The sequence below is a fragment of the Balaenoptera ricei genome, chromosome 12, assembly GCF_028023285.1.
Source record: "Balaenoptera ricei isolate mBalRic1 chromosome 12, mBalRic1.hap2, whole genome shotgun sequence".
NCBI lineage: Eukaryota > Metazoa > Chordata > Mammalia > Artiodactyla > Balaenopteridae > Balaenoptera > Balaenoptera ricei.
The window spans coordinates 43,162,337-43,184,314 of record NC_082650.1 but is presented as its reverse complement, the minus strand read 5'-3'; the positions used below and the strand labels follow the sequence as shown (position 1 = coordinate 43,184,314).

The 21,978-nt window shown below is 36.4% G+C and overlaps 1 protein-coding gene across 8 annotated transcripts in view; it reads right to left on the bottom strand.

Annotated features, from left to right (window-relative positions):
- Window positions 1–2,849: 2,849 nt before the first annotated feature.
- Window positions 2,850–21,978, bottom strand: part of CEP85L (centrosomal protein 85 like) — a 273,038-nt gene continuing 253,909 nt past the window's right edge. For all 8 annotated transcript variants that reach the window (XM_059941329.1, XM_059941334.1, XM_059941336.1 and 5 more), the window contains 3 exons: window positions 13,838–13,942; window positions 11,515–11,746; window positions 2,850–7,339 (listed from right to left, as the gene is read on the bottom strand). In XM_059941329.1, the coding sequence (XP_059797312.1) occupies window positions 7,176–7,339; window positions 11,515–11,746; window positions 13,838–13,942 (501 nt within the window). In that variant the 3' untranslated portion in view covers window positions 2,850–7,175. The remainder of the gene's footprint in view (window positions 7,340–11,514; window positions 11,747–13,837; window positions 13,943–21,978) is intronic.

Sequence of the window (21,978 nt, the reverse complement as noted above, 5' to 3'; positions counted from 1 at the left end):
AGAAAACACTTTCTGTGTATTGTTTTTAGTCATCACAGGCCACTACACAACTTTAACTGCTTGGTTTATGACCAGATAGTGTAGGAATAAAAAATGTAAATTAAACTACCTTGCTTCCTTGTTTAGAAGGGATGCCAGCTGTACTATTTCTCTTTCAATGATTATTCTCCAGATTTGTGCATATATATATATATATATATATATATATATATACACACACACACATATATATATATATGGATGAAACTGCATTCATTGTTCAAGTTGACATTTTGTTCCTCTTCTGAGACCTTGGATTTGCCCTTACAAAACCTACACAGCTGGCCTAAACCCCGATGAGATTGCTATGCTCCAGGAACACTGGGGTTGGGAAATAACTGTGTCCAATCCTGTAGCCTGCAGGGCAGGCTTTCTGCCTCAAAAGGGCAGAAAGAAGACAGTCACAGGAGAGATTAGCAAGAGGTCCAAGAGATGGAGGAAAATGGAACTTGCCTAAGTAGGGTTTATTATCACTTCACCTGTCCCATTAAAAGCACCACACCCTTCTAGGATGAATTATGCTTTAAAGATCACTTCTTTTCTTCCTGGAAATCGTTCTTCCTTCCTGGGGCTAAGGCCAGGTATTTGCACATCTCTGGAGGTTAGTATTTCCTACTTGCTCATTAAACACAAAGTTTAATAAGACAGTGTGCCTGCTCTAAAAGAGCTCAAAGTCTGGTGAGTGACCAGCACCCAAACAAGGGTATAAAAAATTTGTTTCAAGAAGGGTAAAACCAAGCACTTCACATCAAGTGTGGAGACTCATGGAACACAGGTGGCAGCATAACAAAGGGAAATGCTCCAGAGGGAAGTGTAAACAAAAGTGCCTCTGGTAGAAAGGAGGTCTGTTTTCCAACTCTGATGCTCCATTGCCTTGTGGTCTATTAAATTTTACTCCATTTTCCTAAAGGATTGACATATAAGCGACAATCAATTAAAACCCGAGGTCGTGAAAGAATGCTGTTTTTCAACTCTAGGCCAAGAATTCTTACTGACAGATGCCTGTGCCATTTCCAGTTTTTGATTATTATGAATAAAACTGCTGTGAACATTCATTTACAAGTCTCTTTTTATTTTTATTATTATTATTTTTTTATTTATTTATTATGTTTTATTTTTGGCTGTGTTGGGTCTTCGTTTCTGTGTGAGGGCTTTCTCCAGTTGCGGCGAGTGGGGGCCACTCTTCATCGCGGTGCGCGGGCCTGTCACTATCGCGGCCTCTCTTGTTGCGGAGCAGAGGCTCCAGACGCTCAGGCTCAGTAGTTGTGGCTCACGGGCCCAGTTGCTCCGCGGCATGTGGGATCTTCCCAGACCAGGGCTCGAACCCGTGTCCCCTGCATTGGCAGGCAGATTCTCAACCACTGCGCCACCAGGGAAGCCCCCAAGTCTCTTTTTAGATGAATGTTTATATTTATCTCAAGTAAACACCTAGAGTGGAATTTCCGGGTCACAGGGTAGGTGTATGTTTAATTAAAACTTCTATTATAAGGGAATCAATAGAGATCGTGAAGCAAGACTGTGTTTAAGTAAAAACGGGTTGGCTAAAATGGAAAGTTTTTGTGTGTGTGTGTGTGATCGCACCGAATTTGTCAGGGACAGCAGTTTTATTTAAACATTGAAGAAATCTTTTATCCCAATTTCAGTCCTCAAACTGGAATCTCCTCTAAATCAAGGAGACCATCGTAACTGACATGATGTTAGAGTGCTATTCATTTGTAAACGGTTTGCTCTACTGGATCCACACGCTGCCATTTTGCACCATCACTAACAGCATATTCTACCCCTCGTTTTAACTGAGTCCTCTGCATTTCTACGTAGAATGACTCTGGTTGGTTGGGAAAGCTGGCATAAAGAGAAGCTCAAAGTACTGGCAAAATCACTGGGATGTACCCCGTAAGTCCTCTGCTGACTCCATCAAAACACTTTTTTTAAACCAGATCAAAATAATCGTATCTTTCATTATAAAGGAGAAACCTCTTCATTAATCACCTTGGAAATACTCTAGGATTTTATCCATTCTGTTTTTATTTCCAAGTCATTTGCTTGCAACCTAAGGGGTCTGTAATGCATGATTCTTCTTCCTGTTAACTGAATCAGATGCCTCATTTAAAACTCTTGATAGCAATGCCAAGTTAGCTGGACTAGAAACAGATGCTGCTAATCTAAATATTAACCAGCTAGAGACATGAAGGCACATATGACTTAGAACAAGGACCCAGGGTGCCATCAAAGCTGAGATGTCAAGGCCTCTGCAGAGTAACCTTTTAACAAGGTCTTATTTGTATATGTTTCAGTTAAGGTTTTAATATCTCTGATTAGAAGGGAGAAAATAAAAAAGATTTAACTTGCCAGCCCAAGCTTTCAGCAATATAAAAAACTGAAATCTGATTTGCCTGTTGGAAAAGTAGAAAGAAGACTTGATTCAAATAAGTATTTTAGAAATTCAAAGTATAGACACAGTGCTATTAGCTGAAATGCATAGACATGCCCTTGTAGTTACAGCACCTGCCATCAGAAAATCTCAGTGCCCTTCAGGGGAAGGCCCTGAGAAAAAGCTTTACGATGACTGAAGAGAAACTGTAAGACAGACCTAGAAGGCAGAAGTGTCCCTGACCTAGTAAGATTTTCTCTTGCGTATTTAAAGAAAACTTTAAAAAGTCAAGTCAGCATATTCTTACTGAGAATTCAGAGAGTCTGAAATTTCAAATACATTTTTATATTAACATTAGGCACTTGGTAGACATAAATCTTTTATAAAAAAATTTATTTCTCTGTTAATACAAATTCCAACATCAACAAACAATAGTCCAGTGGAAAAATACTTAGCCATTAACATTGAAAACTTTTTTTATTTAATAAATAGAACTTTGGCATTCAAAATTCTAGCTGTAAACCCTATTAAAAAGCAAAAACAAAAAAACAACCCCTTTACCAAAAAAGAGGCAAGGATGATAGATCAGAAGGCGTAAGCCAACCAGTGGCTTCACATTCTTTTTACAATAACTGTATTTCAATTAAGTCATGACCGTTGTATTTACACATGAGGTATTCTGGGTGGTTCAAAAACTGAACCTAGTTTACAAAAACCACCAGTCATAGTGACTGATTATACACTCTGCTGTGCTTTTAATGTAACCACCTAGCACCTTACTACTTCTTGTCATCACACCAATGTGATGCTGAATTTTATGTTTACATATTTAAATAACTATTTATACATATATGTACACATATACACACAAATGACTATACTCCAAAGGAGTTTCCTGCTCACTAAACAGGGAAAAGGCTGGGCTCCAAAGACATATATCTGATACCTCCCCTCATGTTTACTAAGGTATCTACCTAGTAACGAAAAACTGCTCCTTGCTTTAAAAAAAAGGAAAAAAAAAATCCTAATCAAGTCTATTTACAGAAGAACAAGGTGCAATAATCATCAACATTCTTACAGCTCATGTAAAATAGAAATGAATGCTTACTGCAGGCAAAAAGGCACAAAAGGTTCTCTCTGTATGCAGCTGTAGTAGTGTTGTTAATGACTTATTGATTTGAAACTACATTCTTTATATACTCAATACTTCTTTTAAATAAGAAAAAATCCAAATATCCAAAACCTTTCCCTCTTCATGATTAAATGTAGAACATTATCATGCAGCAATTTCCACCATGACATTTTGGGGTGAAGCTAGAAATTTTATGTTTTGTGAACACTGGAAAAAAAACTGTCAAAAATGGAAACAAAATGAATTAACTTTGGCTCTGAGAGCTCTAGCTACTGGCAGTTTCAAATGACACAGTCTGAGTGAGCATGGTTATGAGAATTGCTTATTTCTGTAATTACATATCTACAGTGATAGAAAGCTGCATAAGAGAATGCCAATAATCCAAACTGAAGATGTGCCTGAGCTGAACTGTGTGATGTAAAAATATAGTCCAAGTTCTCAGCTACTGTATCATTCAATAAACTATTAGTGATACTGAAAGAACATTTTCCCAATAAAGCAGCTCCTTTAAAAATGCCCTCTAAGAGAATCCTATTAATAAGTCTTGAACTATGACAGAATTAATTTATAAACTCATTAGTGAGTCAGAAATGTACAATATCCATTTTAGCAACACTTTCCGGCTCTTGAGATTGTCTCTAACAGGCTACTGGAAGAAGTCTAATTCAGTTTAATAAATTGTCATGACCAAAAAACAAATTTCACTAAAATAAAATACTGTTAACATTAAATACTGAATCCTATTTCAAATACAAAAAGTGGTCACACTTATTATTATTATTTTTTAATTCAGGCATGGCTTACCTAGTCAATACTTAAGCAAAATTTCAAATAGATTTACTTTAAAACTTAGGTTAATTTTCACCTCAGACATACAATCACTGTAATAACTTCCAAGAATATCCTAGTTCAAACTAGGACAAGATGCTATAGTGCTTCTATTTGCCCATCATACCTAGCCTAACAGTAAAATCTTTGTTTTTAATGAGATACTGATATTCTTACTATTCTAACACAAAAGGTTGTCTTGGGAAAGGGGAATTTTCTGAAAAATAAAAATCAAAATTAAATACTGACAAATTAGACTACTACTAGTTTTATTTCCCCCCAAATTCCCTCCAAGTCTGTCTACTTATTATCTAGGCCCCTTTACAAAACCCAGACTCCGAGAGATTACATTCTATACTTCAAGGTTATACTTACACTATCACATCTTAAATCCCCTTTTTATGTGGAGTATACATTTTGGGAACTGAAATACATCAGCAGTAGTTAGTTAGTTTTCTACTAGGTTAAATTTGTTTTAACCTCAAGATATGTGAACTAAGTCAAATTCTGTAAGTTTTAGAAAGCTAACTTATTTTTTAAAAATATAAATTACTTAATCCCAACTAAGCCAGAAAACAAAGTATCTACAGTGATCAAAACAAACGATCAAAAGTTTGTTTAACCATAAAACCCCCAAACATATAAATTTAAGAACCTAGTGACCCAAATCAGTGATTATTTGCCCATTACCACTATCATTTTAGGGTACCTTTACTTTCAAAATTATGGAGGCTGGGGGTGTGGGGGAGGGGATTCTATTCAAAGAGGTTGTAAAAGTGTTGTGTGCTACACTTGTGGCTTATCTATTTCAGATGCTATTACCTACATTACTGTAAAGGGCCATTTTTACAGATCTTAATTTTTATAAGGCAGAATTCTTTGCATCAGATTTTTGGTACAAATTTACTACTCCCTGATTGTCTTCAAACCACCAACATTCAAAAACAAAAGAACACATGAGAAAGCCAAATTCTTGCTAGTGACTAAGTCCTTCCTTATTAGGTTAGGGACCTTGGGATGCAGAATCACTACAATGCACTGATTTCTTAGTGCCCAGATCCTAAAGACTTAAAAGGGCAGGGAGGACTCAGGCACTGAACGGAAGGAAAGTCTGACGTCCTTACAATGTATTATAACTGATTGTTGAAATATAACTATAAAATAACTATTGAGAGCTGTATATAAGCCAATTTCTGAACTGAATGTCTTCCTGGGTAGTTTCCTTGAAGGCCTTATCCCAAATATGTTTTCACTGCTGAAAACATTTAGGAACGTATTTTTCTAGGAGCAGCCTTTATACCAGTATATAAGCCCGGCAAGAAAACAGACATGTGATCTGCTCTTGCCTCAAACAATATTCTCCTGCTTGATTAACATCCCTCATTCCTTCTACCTGTTAGTCTTGACCTAAATGAGACCTGGGGTTGCATCAAGAGATAAATCAAAACAACTTGTAAAGGACAATGATTGCCATAACTAAGTACACTAAAAAGAACGTACATTTAAATGCTCTGAAGGCAATGAAATATATAGTCCTTCCAAAATACCAATTAAAACAGGGAAATACTCATTTGGAAGTTTAAATGATTATATGTCTACAAAAAAGTCAGTTGCATTTCATAGTGATAGCCTGTACCCTAGAAGAAGAACTAACCTGGCCAAATTTGTATTCTATGAAGAACCCTGTTTTTAATGTACTTTACCTAACAAAAGGAATTGCAATTATCACCTGGGTTTAGATTTTGTTTTATGCTAGTGATAATTCAGATATAAAGAATACAGGTTGATTTTTTTCTTAAAGTAGTTTCAACTTTAAAACAGATACAAAACTGTTAAAATGTAAACATTTGAGATTTGGATAAATAAGCTATTGTTCCAGAGTCACTTTGTTAATCTTTCTTTTACAATAATGATCTGAGGCCTTAGGTTTGCATTAATTATATATGGCTTTGTTTACATTGATATATATATATATATATATAGATAGATAGATATATATAGATAGATATAATATATAAACAAAAAGTTGTAAATAGTAAGGGACATGTTAAAATTAGTTCAGATTATGTTAAATTGTCTTGTAATACATACATTACAATGCTAACAGGAAAATCATCACATCAATATTTCACATCTCTTAGGCAATTCACAACACTCTGGAAAAACAGCTGACCTATCTACAGTACTAAAATCAACCCAACCCTACAACCTCACCATCTCAGCACAGGGATTGTTCAAACACAGATGGTTTCGCCTGCTGTACTACTTTTTGAACACTTGCCTGCTGTGGGAACTCTTGTTCAGCCAGCCCTTGAAAACCCCAAGTACAACACAAGCTTCTCCATGAAAAAAAAAGCAGCACAAGAATACAGTGTGTGCCTTTCTTAGAAGCTTTGCTTTGATCCTAGAAATCTTTATAATTTTGTGAACACACACACACACACACACACACACACACACACACACACTACAGGATTAAAAGAAATCCTATCCCTTTATCTGAAGGGCACTCTTCACAGCTTGGTCCTACAATCAGTAGTTTGAGAATACAGAAATTTTTTTCTTATACATTTTATCATATTTTTCAAATGGTAATTTAATTTTTTTGCCTGATTAGATAAGCCCCTTCGATACTTCCTCACATCCCAATTCCTCCCCAACAGAACAAATCCACAGAAAAAAAAAACCTATGTGCAAGTCGTATGTCACTTGCAAGTTTCTATCATGGCTCCTGAAAAGAAATGTGAAGAACCTAGCACAGCAGCATGTAACAATGGGTCGTTATTGCTGTGGGACCAACACTGGTCACTGGGTTACACAGTTGTCTCCCATGTCCTGAGCATAGCGGTCTGATATCGTGGTCCGTAATTCATCTATGTCCCTCCGTAACTGGCATACATCTGACAGTTTTTTAGTGAGTGTTTCTGGGCTGTGGTCATTCTCAGTCTCTTCAGCTGAACAGTTCATTGCTGTGGAAATAAAACATGGAGAAAATCTCACAGTTTTTGGGAACAAAGTCATTTTAGGATTTTCAACTTATTATCATTGTAAATATATGCTGTATACTGAATACAAGTCAGGCTCAGGTTCAAATTATGCACACTCAATAGTAAATGCATCTTATCTACTTGGTCCTTTTAAAATTTTGCTAACTAAAATGCATTAAATTCATACAGTGATACACACAAATTCAACAGGTTTAATGGATGACAATATTCCAAAAGTAAAAAGGAACATGCTCTAACAGCTCTCTTCAAACTCAGAGACAAAAATCTGAAAATCACTGTGTGGTGAGGGGCATTATCTTATATTTTTACAGATTGCAAAGTATTAACAATCGAGAGTGTGTGTGTGTGTGTGTGTGTGTGTGTGTGTGTGTGTGTGTGTGTGTGTGTGTTGGGACCTTATGATTCTAAACAACTGAATCAGGCTGATAGCTAGTTGCCCAATGGCTGAATCACTGAGGGTAAGGCCCTGAGTTAGCTAGCTTTTAATTAATTGGAGGCATAAGAGTCAGGTAACTTGTTATTTTAACAAACATTAATTGAACTGTTTTACTGTTCATGATTCATGATCTGGGCACTATGCTGAGTGCTGAGGTCAGCAAAATAATGCATAAAGTGGCTTATTCTTAATGATTTACATACAGTTTCATAAACAAGTAAATTCAGTCAGGTACCACAGGTGACCTACCACTACACAAAGGTTACATTAGCACAAAGAAGAGAAAAAAAAGGCCTAACTGGAGAGGGGACAGGTTCACTGAATGGGACAAGGAAGCAGAATGAACAAAGGTATACAGAAGCAGAAAACAAAACAGTCTGACAGAAATTGAGAAACATCAAGAAAACCAGCTCTAAAATGGCAGAGCACAAATTATGAGAGGGGAGGTCCAAGAAACAAGGCTGGAGAGGCAGGTGGGAGCCACCTTTATCTCTATTCTCAGGGAGGGTATTAGGAAATCAGAATCACAGGTTAGACAGATGGCTCTGGCAGCAATGTAAAGAGGGACTGGGGTGGGGCGGGCACCAGGCTTGGCAGAGAAACCAGTCCAGACGAAGGACTACGAAAGCTTGAATTAACGCAACAGTGCAGTGGAGATGTGGCAGCAGGAATAAACGTCACAAGTAGGAAGGGACTCATAGACATGAAGAAGTTCGATTATCAATCAGCTTGGAAAGGGGCCAGGGACTGGACACGGGGCACAGATGGGGGAACGAGTAGGGTGGAGGATAAAATCTGGGTTGGGGTGATAGGTGGATAGTGGTTCTACTCATTGAGAGGAGGAACAGGTTTGGGGTAGGGAGGAAAGAAAAGTAGGTTCTGTTTCAAATACATTGAGTCTGCGATACCTATGAAACTGCTGGTTCTAAAGTACAGGTGAGTACAATCAGGAGCCCAAAAGGGACATTCTAGGCAGGGTGAGAGATGAATGTCTGTATGGGTCAAAGGTGTAGAGAAAACAGCAAACAAGTGGATATGTACAAGATTACTCAGAGAAAGTAAATAGAAACAAAAGACCAACAAGAAAAGTTTCCTGGGCGACCGCCAGTATTTAAGTGGTGGAGAATTTCACAGATTGAGGCTGAGCAGTCATAAAGGTAGAAGCAGAACCTAGAGAATGATGTCATGGAAACCATGGTAGCCCAGACTTAAGAAGGGAGGGGTGAACAGTATCAACAGATAACTGATGGAGTGATGAGATAAGGGTTCAAAACACCTCCATTGTTTTTTGAGAAATCAGCTGGCTGGTCAAATTTGCACAATGCCAGCCTATAAGGTAAGGGTTCCGGGGTTAGACTTTGAAGACTGGAAGGGCTGTACACTGTGCGGGGGAGGTGCTGAGTCTCCCTTCTGTTCACATTAGGAGCATGCTCTTATCCTGGTACTGAAAAAGTCATAAATGCTACACAGGACAGTGCAGATGTAGAAGGTTACAAAGTAACTGAAGGGGTGACCAGCTCTAAAATGGTGGAGAAAACCAGTCTTTTGTGTGTGAGCTTTTATTTCTTGCTCCAAGAGATCACTGCTAACTAAACACCCCATGTTCACCTGGCAAACCTCTCCTCCTTTAAGATTCCAGCCAAACCCCAGCTACTCCACGGAGCCTTCACAGCCCTTCCCAAGTAGATTTAGTTGGTTTATTCCCCTGTGCTCCCACTGCCCTCTGATCACATTTCAATTACAGTACTTACCACAATGCTGTAATATTGTGGTTAATGTGTGAGCAAGGGCTGTATTCAACTTATCTGCATTATCAGCACTTTAGTGCTTGGACCACAGAAGGCATTTGATCAACGTTTACTGAGTGAGTGAACATACTTAAACATTAAAGTGTTTTTTAAAAAGAAACAACCCAATCAAAAAATGGGCAGAAGACCTAAACAGACAATTCTCCAAAGAAGACATACAGATGGACAACAGGCACAGGAAAAGATGCTCAACGTCGCTAATTACCAGAGAAATGCAAATCAAAACTACAATGAAGTACCACCACACCAGTCAGAACGGCCATCATCAAAAAATTTACAAACAACAAATGCTGGAGAGGGTGTGGAGAAAAGGGAACCCTCTTGCACTGTTGGTGGGAATGTAAATTGGTACAGTCACTATGGAGAAACAGTACGGAGGTTCCTCAAAAAACCAAAAATAGAGCTGCCATAAAAAGAATGAAATAATGCCACTTGCGGCAACATGGATGGACCTAGAGATTATCATACTATGCGAAGTAAGTCAGAACGAGAAAGACAAATACCATATGATATCTCTTATATGTGGAATCCAAAATACGACACAAATGAACGTATCTATGAGAAACAGAAACAGACTCACAGACATAGAAGACAGACCTTTCATTACCAGAAAGGAAAGGGGAAGGCGGATAAACTAGGAGTCTGGGATTAGCAGATACAAACTACTATATATAAAATAAACAGCAAGGTCTTCCTGGGAACTATATCCAATGTCTTATAATAAGCTATAATGAAAAAGAATAAATATTTTATATGTATAACTGAATTGCTTTTCTGTACACCAGAAACTAAAACACAACACTGTAAATCAACTATACTTCAATTTTTTTTAAAAAGTGTTTTTTACATACCTGCACTCATATATGTGTTCTCACATTTATGAAGTGGAGGGGAAAATTCTGCTGACATCTCTGAGTACAGTTACATGTTTCATTTAACAAGTGAGATACTTCGATCAGGAGTATTATTTGGTTTGCCAAAATAACTACTATGAGGCAAGACAGTAGAATCTTTTTGATGAAACTGGAAACAAAACTAGTCTCCACTCAGTCACATATTAACCATATTATTAGGGAACTACTCAATACAAACATGTTGGTACATAAACACTACGGTCTTACTCCCCTCATATCTCCTTACTGAAGTCCATTTCCTCCATATTTAAAAGAGACCAACATGTCAATATTATAATAATTTAGAGCCATGTAAGTTGAGTGTTCCAGCAAAATTAGCACAGACAGGAAGAGACACTAGGATATTCTTGTGGCGGTTCTCACCATTATGTGTTCAGGAAGGCAGAACTGAGGCAGAATGGGTGGGTGTCACATTGGAAGGGACAAAGCCAGCAGGTGTGCATCACAAGGGCAACAGATCTATGGGCCATGAAAACTGGCTCATGTGACAGCATTGGCACTTACATTAAACAGCTGCCATAGAACATACATAAGAAAGCTTATGAGTACCTTCTCTCAAATATTTTGCCAGTGGACTGATGGCTGGGTCATTAATTTAATAAAACTGCCACATGAAAGCAAAGAGAATCATTACTTTTAGAAGAGTAATCAGGAAATCACAGCTAACTACCATTCCAGTCACATAGTAACAGAATCAGCAGAGGAAACATCCCCTAGCAGGTGGATTTATAGGCATTCTTCCGAGTGGCAGTCCATATCAGCTATGATCCTGCTCATTTCTACAAGCATAATGAGGCAAGTTCTAGCAATGAAGAAGGAACAGGTATTCAGACCCACAGACTGATTCAGAAATATACAAATCTAAGTAGGAAAGGAGATAAAAACAAATAGGGAAAAGGCAGTCAGAAGTTCCCGATTCATGGAGACATGTTTCTAATTGTTAAGCAATACAGTAAGAACAAGTCATTAGCCACTTACATCTGATTCCCAGTAATAATGAAAGATTAGGCTCTTTGCCCTGAGCACGCTGATTAAGAATACTACACAATGCTTTCAAGTCAAACAAACAATAGGACATTTCCTTGAACAGCTGATCAATCACACTCAAATCAAATAGTGGCCTTTTGGAAAGAACGGTCTGCGGCCTGGATTGGTCTGCTTCCTGGCCCTGATCCAATAAAGAGCAGGTCTCTTCTGTTTGTCTTTGGTTCTGCAGTGAATAAAGAAAGCAAAAATCTGGTTGTTAGACAGAGGAAAGGTACTCAAAAGCCATAAAGGTTAACATTCCCCCATCCAATTCTACAAAGAAAACAGCGGAATCATATTACATGCACATTAACCAAATTTAACTGCATACATACAGCAGGAAAAATAAAAAGGGAGAGAAAAAGAATTTAAATAGTGGAAAGGGTGCCATCTGATGGCCTAGAGTAAACCTGAGAGAGGAAACATGAATCCAAACAGTCTCAGTTTCTAGGGGGTCTCTCACGGTCTCACATAAAAAGTACCTTGGTTGTGTATATATTTTGCTATGAGATGTATCCCAAGAACAAAAAGAACTGCAAAGAAAATTTAAACCTCATCCTACAGTTTTACTGTTAGTAGCAATAGTGATTTAGTTACTCTGAAACTGTTTTTTGTACATTGGGAAAAAAGTATATATGTTACTATGTTAATGTTGACAGGAACCAAACTTTTCAGTGTAAGAGAAAAAGAAATAAAAATATAAAATCAAAGGAAAAAAAACCCCAAACAACTCTGAATTGTTAAATTTGAATTGGGAGTATCAGTACAAACTCATGATTTATTATGCTCAGAAAAAGCTACACTCACCTCTTCCCCAAATTATCACCATTTACTCCTCATCCTGAAAACTGCTAATTAAAGGTAAGTTTAACTAGCTTTCCAGTTGGAACTGTATTTCAGAAAAGCCAAATAGCCTGGGTTGATGAGGAAAATACAATTTTTTATAGACGAATGCCAGCTAATAAATGTAAAGGGAATGATATAATTAGAAAAAATTACTGTTGTTTTAATCATCTAATGATTCAGACAATGATCACTGGTGTATGTTAAAACCATCAAGGGAAAGGGTGCTGGCAAACTGCACATTCACACACTTGCCTAAGTATCAACGACCCCATTAACTGCTGACTGCAGAGGCTAAAATGCTACAATGGAAAGAATCAGTTTGTCACCACCTTAACCCAGTGAGATGGGTATTTGTGACACTTACAGTGGGATAAACAAACACGTATAATTTGATGATGTGAACAATACCTACAAAGTATTTGTGCCAAAAAATGTTTGCACTGAATCTAATATCTTTAGCTTTAACTTCTAGCTTACAAGAAATACAGGGGGTAGAGAACAAGATAAATGACACCATGCGGAAGCAATCACACAAACCTAGGTGTGACAAGTTTACAAGTTTGTAAGACAAAATGCCCAGTTTCTTCAGGGAGAAGAAAGAAACTTTAGCTTTATAAGACAAAATGAAACACAACACATGGTCCTTGTTTGAATGCTGGTTTCAACAGCCACTATAAAAAACACTTGGGGAGCAAGAGGGAGGGGATATGGGGACATATGTATACGTACAGCTGATTTACTTTGTTATACAGCAGAAACTAACACATTGTAAAGCAATTATACTCCAATAAAGATGTTAAAAAAAAAAAAACATTGGGGGAAGAAGGGGGGAAATTTTCATAAGACTAGGTATTATCAAACGTCAAGGAAAATTATTATTCTTATTGGGTGTGACAATGGTGAAATGGTTATATAGGAAACTGTCCCTAAGTTTTGGAGATGGATTCCTAAGTATTTAGAGGAAAATGTCATGATGACAACTCAAAAACTAAAATAAGCATTTTTTTGTATAACATGTCCTTAAATGCAAGCCAAGTATTTCATCTCATAATTAAATGAAGAAAGTATGACCAGTTCCAGTGATGAAGTGTCTACATTGCACCTTCCTTAAGGATTTTCAAGGGTAATTTTGTTTATATTTTATATTCAACTTATGCATCATTTGATGACTTTAGGATCTAATCTCTATATACCATTTGACTTTGCTATAGTTAAGTTTGTGAAATTGTTTCTAAGACATTAGAAAAATAAAAGTTTGTCTTTTAGATTATAATTTTAGTAAGAAACCTAATGGATTTAATTAACTGGCACATCAAAATCAAGTCTTCAATTAAAAAATGATTTATGAATACGTACAAAATAGGCATTTGCTTTAACTGAAATAGGTACTGAATCATCCTTGAAAGCTATCTGAATTTCTTTTACTCACATCAAGCAATGTTCTTAATCTCTGAAGGTTTCTTTCTTTCTTTTCCAGCTCTTCCATCATCTTCTGAGTAGTCAATTTTTCTTTAGAAAGTTTCCCTTGCATAGACTAGAATAAAGAGAATTGCAAGCAAAGCATGTTAATGCTTAAAGCAAAATGCAATCAGGTAGGTAACCAGGAATACTGGCTCTGAATACTTTAGATGTTCTGACCTCCCCAACCCCTTGGAAGATGATGCCTTCACTTCTTAATCAATCCATATTACTTCTAGAGTGGATAATTCCAAAGCAGGAGAGGAGGGAGGAAGGAGAAATATCATCTTTACCAAGAAAGTTTTTAATCTGGGTAAAACATGTTAAATCTAAAGTTGCTGTTTAACAACTATATTACAAACAGTTCTTATTTTATTGATTTTTGTTTATATATTGGGAGTGTATTAACAAATCTATACTTTAAAAAAACCCTTTTTCTTATGATTAATAAGGTACAAGATAATAAGATCATAAGACTGTCCCTGTTTTCTATCATTTGAAACAGCTAAACACCCTCTCTCAGTGTATAGTATTCCAAGCTGTGAATATGATGTTCAATTCAGGGCAAAGGTCTATTATGGGACTTAGATAAACTAATCTCTCAACTCCATTATAAAATTATAAATTATTCAGACATGATACTATTGTGAGATAATCTTGATTATACCAAAGCAGAATATAGGATATTTTAAGAGTGCTTGGGTCATTTCAGCTTATAAATCTGATTTTCAGCTACACACCAAAGAAGAACTTGCCATAAACCTTGTACTTATCACTGATTTTTTTTTCTATCAACTTTTCCCCTTTTAAACCACAAGATCAATAAACATGACTAAAGAAGAAATTTCATTATTTTTTGCTTCAGGTCTATATTTAGTCTCAACTCTGAAAATACCTGAGAATGCTGATGACCTAAATAGCACACAATCTACTGTGAAGGTTTTTTTTTCTTCCCTCACATTATCTCTGGATGGAATAAGAGAGGATAGCTGTCACCATGGGTTGAGATAAGACTCTAAATATAAAACAGTTTTCTCAGTAACAGTATTCAACCTTGTTGCTTTTTAATTTCATTTGTCTGCTAAACTCTGTAAAAATACTATATTTAATTACTCAAAAGTTGGATACAGATGAATCAAGCTCTATAAAAAGTACATTTTCTTCCAGGGAAAACTTGTTTTATATTCCACAAAGATGAATTCCATAGTACAAAGTCACATGGGCTATCTGAAAATATATATTTTTGGATATTGAAATTCCTTTGTAACTGAATCAAAACCCATTTGATTGAATGATATGTTGGGATTTATTTACCTAGCTAAAAACTCATACTTACTGGCATGACAAGATTATTCAGCTAGAATCCAGAATTCATCCTAAATTTTCTTAAGATTTGTGACTGTTTATTTTATTAGAATTGTAGAAGAAAGGCACCACAAAGAAACTACTCTAAATCTCATATTTTAACAGTGAAAACAGAACCCAAGAGAGGTATTTTCACAATGCTGTAATATAATTCTTTAGAAGATTATAGTAGTTTTTATTTTTATCATGTTGAATGTGACTAATAAGTAGCTAATAAATCTGACTAATACGTTACTGTGTAAGACTAAATTTAAATCAGTGAAGAAAAAGGTAATCTCCATCAGAATAAACCAGAAATGTCTGGCAGTAGTGCTGTTTGTCATAAGAAGGAAAATTGAATTTGGGAAATACATTAAGCTTAACATGTTATGTTGGTTAGGTTCAAAGGCACTAATCAAGAAGCCCTTTAATAGAAGAAAGAGTTCACAGACACATTCTAGTAAGACCAAATGCTATACAACTTATAGGATAATACTAAGTGTGAGTGCTATAGCTGTCTGACAATAACATTTCACCTAAAAGATTAATTACTTCTCTATCCCAAATTGTATGAAAAAGCACATGTTTAAAGTTTAAGAAAAAAGCAAGGTGAGGGGAATCTCTACTAAGCTTAGAATGGGATTACTGAAGTTAAAAACAAATTCATTTTTAAATGTCTACAATTTCTCTTTAAATTTCCTGTTTAATAATGATTTTTTAAAGTCTCAGTTACTAATCCACAGGTATTGATCACAATCATTCTTGCAGTTGAAAGTGGTTTTAAATTCATTTCTTATTTTGATGTAAATATCCAGAAACGCTAACCATTTTTTGGCGCACATGCAAATAGCTCCGATGAAGGAAGGCCAAATGTGCCTGACTCAGCGTGTTCTATGTACTCCACAAACCCAGTTTAGGAGGAAGTGTTTTGAAAGCCGCTGACATTAGCAGTTTTACCATAGAAACACAGCAAGCAACCAACCCCACCCTGCCCCGCACGCCATACAAGAGTTCCACAAACACATTCCTTCCTACAATCACTCATTTAGCAGAAATTACAGCCAAGCACTATCTGTTCACTGGATGGTACACCAATGAACACAACAGTCAAAACACTTGGTCCTTGTGGAACTTGTACTAGGAGGGAAAAGACCAAAGAAAATAAACATAATAAATATGTAAGTTACGTAGCATCATACACTGGGACTTGCCTCGTGCTTTGGAGAATAAATCGGGCATGGTGAGGCAGGGGGATTAAAATCTCAAATGGGGTAGAATAAGGGCTCATGGAAAAAGGTGACAGCTGAGCAAAGTCTTGAAGGAGGTGAGAGACTGTGTCCCATAGGTATCTAGAGAGTATGTTTCAGTCAGTGCAAAGGCTCTGAGGCGGATGGTGTCTCTTCTGTTTGAGAAAAAGCAAGACAGCCAGGATGACAGAAAAGAGTAAGAGATCAAGTCAGAGAAGGAAGGTGAGGTGGGGAATTGACTGCATAAGCTCTTCTAAGCCAGTGTTACGAACTTTGATTTTTTTACTCAGGAAAAAATGAGGAACCTCTGAAGGGTACTACGAAGATATGATGTGATCTGATATTTGTTTAACAGCTCACTCAGGTTGCTGAGAAAACACTGTGGGCAAGCAAGGGTGGAAGCAGAAAGAAATAATCCAGATAAAGAATGAGGATGGCTTGAACCAGGGTGGCACAACAGTGGAGGTCGGGAGAAGGTGCCAGATGCTAGATATATTTTGAAGAAAACAGGATTTGCTCACAAAATGTTAGGCAGAAGAGAAGTCAAGAATAAGTCTTAAGGTTTCCAGACAGAGCAAACAGAAGGGCAGATCTATCATTAATAGATATGGGAAATATGGAAGGTGTAGCAGGTTTATTATTTTTTGGCTTAGGGGAATAAGAAATTCAGTCTTGAACATGTTATGTCTAATACATCAAGTGATGACGTTGAGAAGGCAATTGGATATACAAATTGTAAGATCAGGGGAGCACTTTGAGCTGGAGATAAAAATTAGGGAGCAGTGAGCACACACATTATATTTAAAGCTGTAAGACTGGGTAAGATTACCAAGAGAAGTATAAATAGAGAATCCTAGGAAAGAAACAAACTCCTTTTTTGAAATAGGACACTGTGCATGTGTGTGTATTTTAGCAGTATAACTGACCTACACTATGTTAATTTGAGGTACATGACATAGTGATCTGATATTTCTATACATGACAAAATGATCACCATGGTAAGTCTAGTTACCATCTGTCACCATACAAAGTTATTACAATATTATTGACTATATTCCCCCCACTGTACATTTCACTCCTGTGACTCATTTATTTTGTAACTGCAAGTTTGTACCTCTTAATCTTGCTCACTGGAATATGACACAATATTTTTGAAAGTAATTTACATGTCTTCAAAATAAACCTTAACATAAATATCACAAATGAAACTAAACTTATCCCTAGATTATAAACTGGAAAAGTTTCTAATAAGGCAATATGTCCAATTTTTATATACTAGTCTACTAACCTGCCTATACATTACAATAGGATTTATGCTACAGACCTTAAATTTATTGTGTCTAGTTAAATCAAACAACAAAAACAACCAAAAAAATCTTAAAAAGCAAGTTCCTCTGAATTCTTTTGATTGTCATTTTATTGTACATATTTCAATTATGTAGAAACAAGGTATAAGTCAGTCACTTTAAGTTTATCGCTGAGAACATTCGAAAGGCTTCATAGTAACTGTTATGATTTTATTAATACAAGCACACTATTTTTGCAATAGCATTTGTAACTATACATAAAAGGTAAGATAATAGTGCTACTGTCATAAGAAATAGCAATTAATAAAGAGCATACATACTTAACAAGATAATGGCATTTATAAATCATTAATAAGAAGAATATATTCTTTTAATAAAATTTAATATTTTTCTCTCAACACCTTTTTAAAAACTAGTTAAGAAAAGTTCATCTCCTACACGAGGCCATCCATTCGTTCAAGACTGGGCGAGATAGCTGTTCTATCTAATACATAGAAACCAACACAGAGAGTCAAGGAAAATGAATATGTTCCAAATTTAAGAATAAGATAAAACCACAGAAAAAGACCTTAATAAAACAGAAAAGTGGTTTACCTGATAAACACTTCAAAATAATGGTCATAAAGATGCTCACCAAGGTAAGGCGAACAAAGCAAGAACAAAGTGACAATTTCAACACAGACAGAAAAAGTATAAGATAGTACCAAATGGAAGTCACAGAGCTGAAGAATACAATAACTGAACTGAAAAATACAATAGGGGGTGTTTAATAGCAGACTAGATGAGGCAGAACAAAGGATCAGTACATCTGAAGACAGGGCAGTGAAACTCAGCCAATCAGAGCAGTAAAAAGAAAAAAAGAATGAAGATAGTCTGAGGGACTTATGGGACAACATTAGGCAGACCAACATTCACATTATAGGGGTTCCAGAAGGAGGAGTGAGAGAGAGAAAGGGACAGAAAACTTAAGTGAAGTAATGGCTGAAAATTTCCATAACCTGGGGAAGGAAACAGACATCCAGATCCAGGAAACTAAGAGTTCCAAAGAAGATGAATCCAAAGAGACTCACTGCAAGGCACATTATAATGAAACTGTCAAAAGTTAAAGAGGAGAGAATCTTACAAGCAGCAAGAGAAAAACAACTTATTACATGCACGGGAAAGCCCATGATGCTATCAGAAGATTTTTTCAGCAGAAACTTTGCAGGCCAGAAGAACGTGGCACTATATATTCAAAGTGCTGGGGTGGAGGGGAGGGAAAGAACTGCCAACCAATAACATTCCACTTGGAAAGTTGTCCTTCAGTATTGAAGGAGAAATAAAGAGTTTTCCAGACAAGCAACAGCTGAAGGAGTTCATCACCACTAGACTGGCCTCACAAGAAATGTTAAAGGGACTCTTTAAGCTGAAACAAAAGGGTACTAATTAGTAACAGGATAAGTATAAATCTCACTAGTAAAGGTAAATATATTGTAAAATTTAGAATAATCTAATGTTGTAAAGGTGGTAGGTTAATCACTTATAAAGCTACTATGAAGGTTAAAAGGCAAAAGTAGTAGAAATAACTATAACTACAATAATTTGTTAATGGATAGACAAGATAAATTGTGACATCAAAAATATATAAAGGGGAGGGTGCTATATCAAACGAAAAAGCTTCTGCACAGCAAAGGAAACCACCAACAAAATGAAAAGGCAACCTACAGAATCATAGAAAATATTTGCAAATAATGTATCTGATAAGGGGTTAATATCCAAAATATGTAAAGAATTTATACAACTCAAGAGCTTAAAAAAAAAATCTAATTTAAAATGGGTAAAAGCTTAAATAGACATTTTTCCAAAGAAGATATTCAAATGGCCAACAGGCACATGAAAAGTTGCTCAACTTCACTAATCATCAGGGAAATGTACATCAAAACCACAATGAGATCACCTCACACCTGTCAGGGTGGTTATTATCAAAAAGAGATAAGTGTTAGCTAGGATGCAGAGAAAAAGGGAACCCTTGTGCACTGTTGGTGGAAATGTAAATTGGTGCAGCCACTACGGAGAGCAGCATGGAGGTTCCTCAGGAAACTAAAAATAGAGCTGCCATGTGATCCAGCAATTCCAGTTCTGGGAATTTATCCAACAGAAATGAAAACACTAACTTGAAAAGATATGTGCACCCCACTGTTCACTGCAGCATTATCTATAATAGCCAAGACATGGAAGCAACCTAAGTGTCCCTCAATGGATGAATGGATGAGGAAAATGTGATTTTATATAATACACACACACACACACACACACACACACATGGAATATTATTCAGCCATAAAAAGAATGAAATCTTGCCACTTGCAACAACATGGATGGAGCTTGTGCACATACTGCTAAGTGAAATAAGTCAGACAGAGAAAGACATACTGTATGATTTCACTTATATGTGAAATACATAAAAAAAAAAAAACCAAACTCAGAGATAAAAGAGAACAGATGTGTGGTTGCCAGAGGGGAGGGAGTGGGAGTGGGGAGGGAATGAGCAAAGGGGGTCAAAAGGTATAAACTTTCAGTTTTAAAATAAGTCCTGAGGATGTAATGTACAGCATGGTGGCTATAGTTAACAATACTGTATTGTACATTTGAGTTGCTGAGAGTAGATCTTAAATGTTCTCATCACAAGAAAAAAAAATTTAACTGTGGTGATGGATGTTAATTATTAGACTTACTGTGGTGATCATTTCACAACATATAAGAATATCAAATCACTATTTTGTACACCTGAAACTAATGTTATAGCAGTTTGAAAGAAAGAAAGTATGGAGTTAATGGTAACAAGATAAGATTTTGGAGTCAGACAAAATTAGGTTCTGGGTGCACAGCTTACGTGTTGTGTAATCATGGGTAAGTTATTCAACCTTTCTAGGCTCCAGATTCATCAGAAAGATTTTCCAACCTTGTAAAGTACTGTGAAAATTATGTGGTATATATGTAGACAATACCTTTGGATGCCTGCCTATTCACAAATCCCATGAATCATACATAAGTAAGTCATATTTGTACTGGGATTCTACATTCTTGGGTTATAGCTCACTGGGTCAGGCTGAATGAACACTTGACCAAACCTGAGGGAGTGAGACCCAGAGTCTATGAGTTAGTCTCTGCAGGTGGTGGGAAATGAACTATAGAACTTCAGGGCTGTGGGAAAGCCATATTCTGCCATATGAGCTAAAGGAGGAAAGGAAGTCAGTCTGCAGAGAGAGAAAAGAGACTGAAACAGACGGAAATGCGAGCAGCAACAAAGCCTCTTCCTTCCTGAAGCCAGGCTTCATTCCTACCTATGGATTCCACAGATATCTCTGCATTCTTGTAATACAGTATATTCTACTATTTTTGCTTAGGCTAAATTGAATTGAATTGAATCTGTTGCTTACAATCAAAAAGCCTAAATTACTTTTACCTAGTACAAAATATTTATGCAACTAACACTAATTCCTTTCTTCTTATACTTCTTATACTTCTTATATTTAAAAGCCCATTTCTTATTTCAAATCACCATGATAAAAAAAAGAAATCACCATGATATACACTTTAAATATCTTACAATTTTATTTGTCAACTATACTTCAATAAAGCTGGGGGGAAAAAAGAGCCCATTCCAGGGACTTCCCTGGCGGACCAGTGGACCAGTGCAGGTTCAATCTCTGGTCGGGGAACTAAGATCCCACATGATGCGTGGTGTGGCCCAAATTTAAAAACAACAACAACAAAAAAACCCCACAAAACAAAACAACAATAAAAGAGAGCCCGTTCCAAATTCAGCACTATGGGTGAATTTTCTTGTGGAAAAAGGTTTTTTTGTCTTTTTTCACTAGTTATCCCCTAGAAGAGTGCCTAGCCCATGGTAGAAACTCAGTTAACAATTACTAAATGAGCTGAATTGGTGAATAAATGACAAAATATGAAAAAGTAACTATTTAACACTTAGTTTTGTTTAAGTAAGAAGCTGTGTTTACTCATTCAAAACAGTTACTGAGCCTCTTTTATGCACAAGGCACTGTGCTAAGTGCTGAACTGGATAAGGAATGTTCAAAGACCTTAGTGTACCAATTATAAAGCTCTTGAAATAAATGTATCAGAAAAAAAAGGCACTTTATTTATCTCAAGGAGCAAATAATGCCACCACACTGTAGAGTGTAATGTACTAAAAAATTTCACTTTGGAGACAA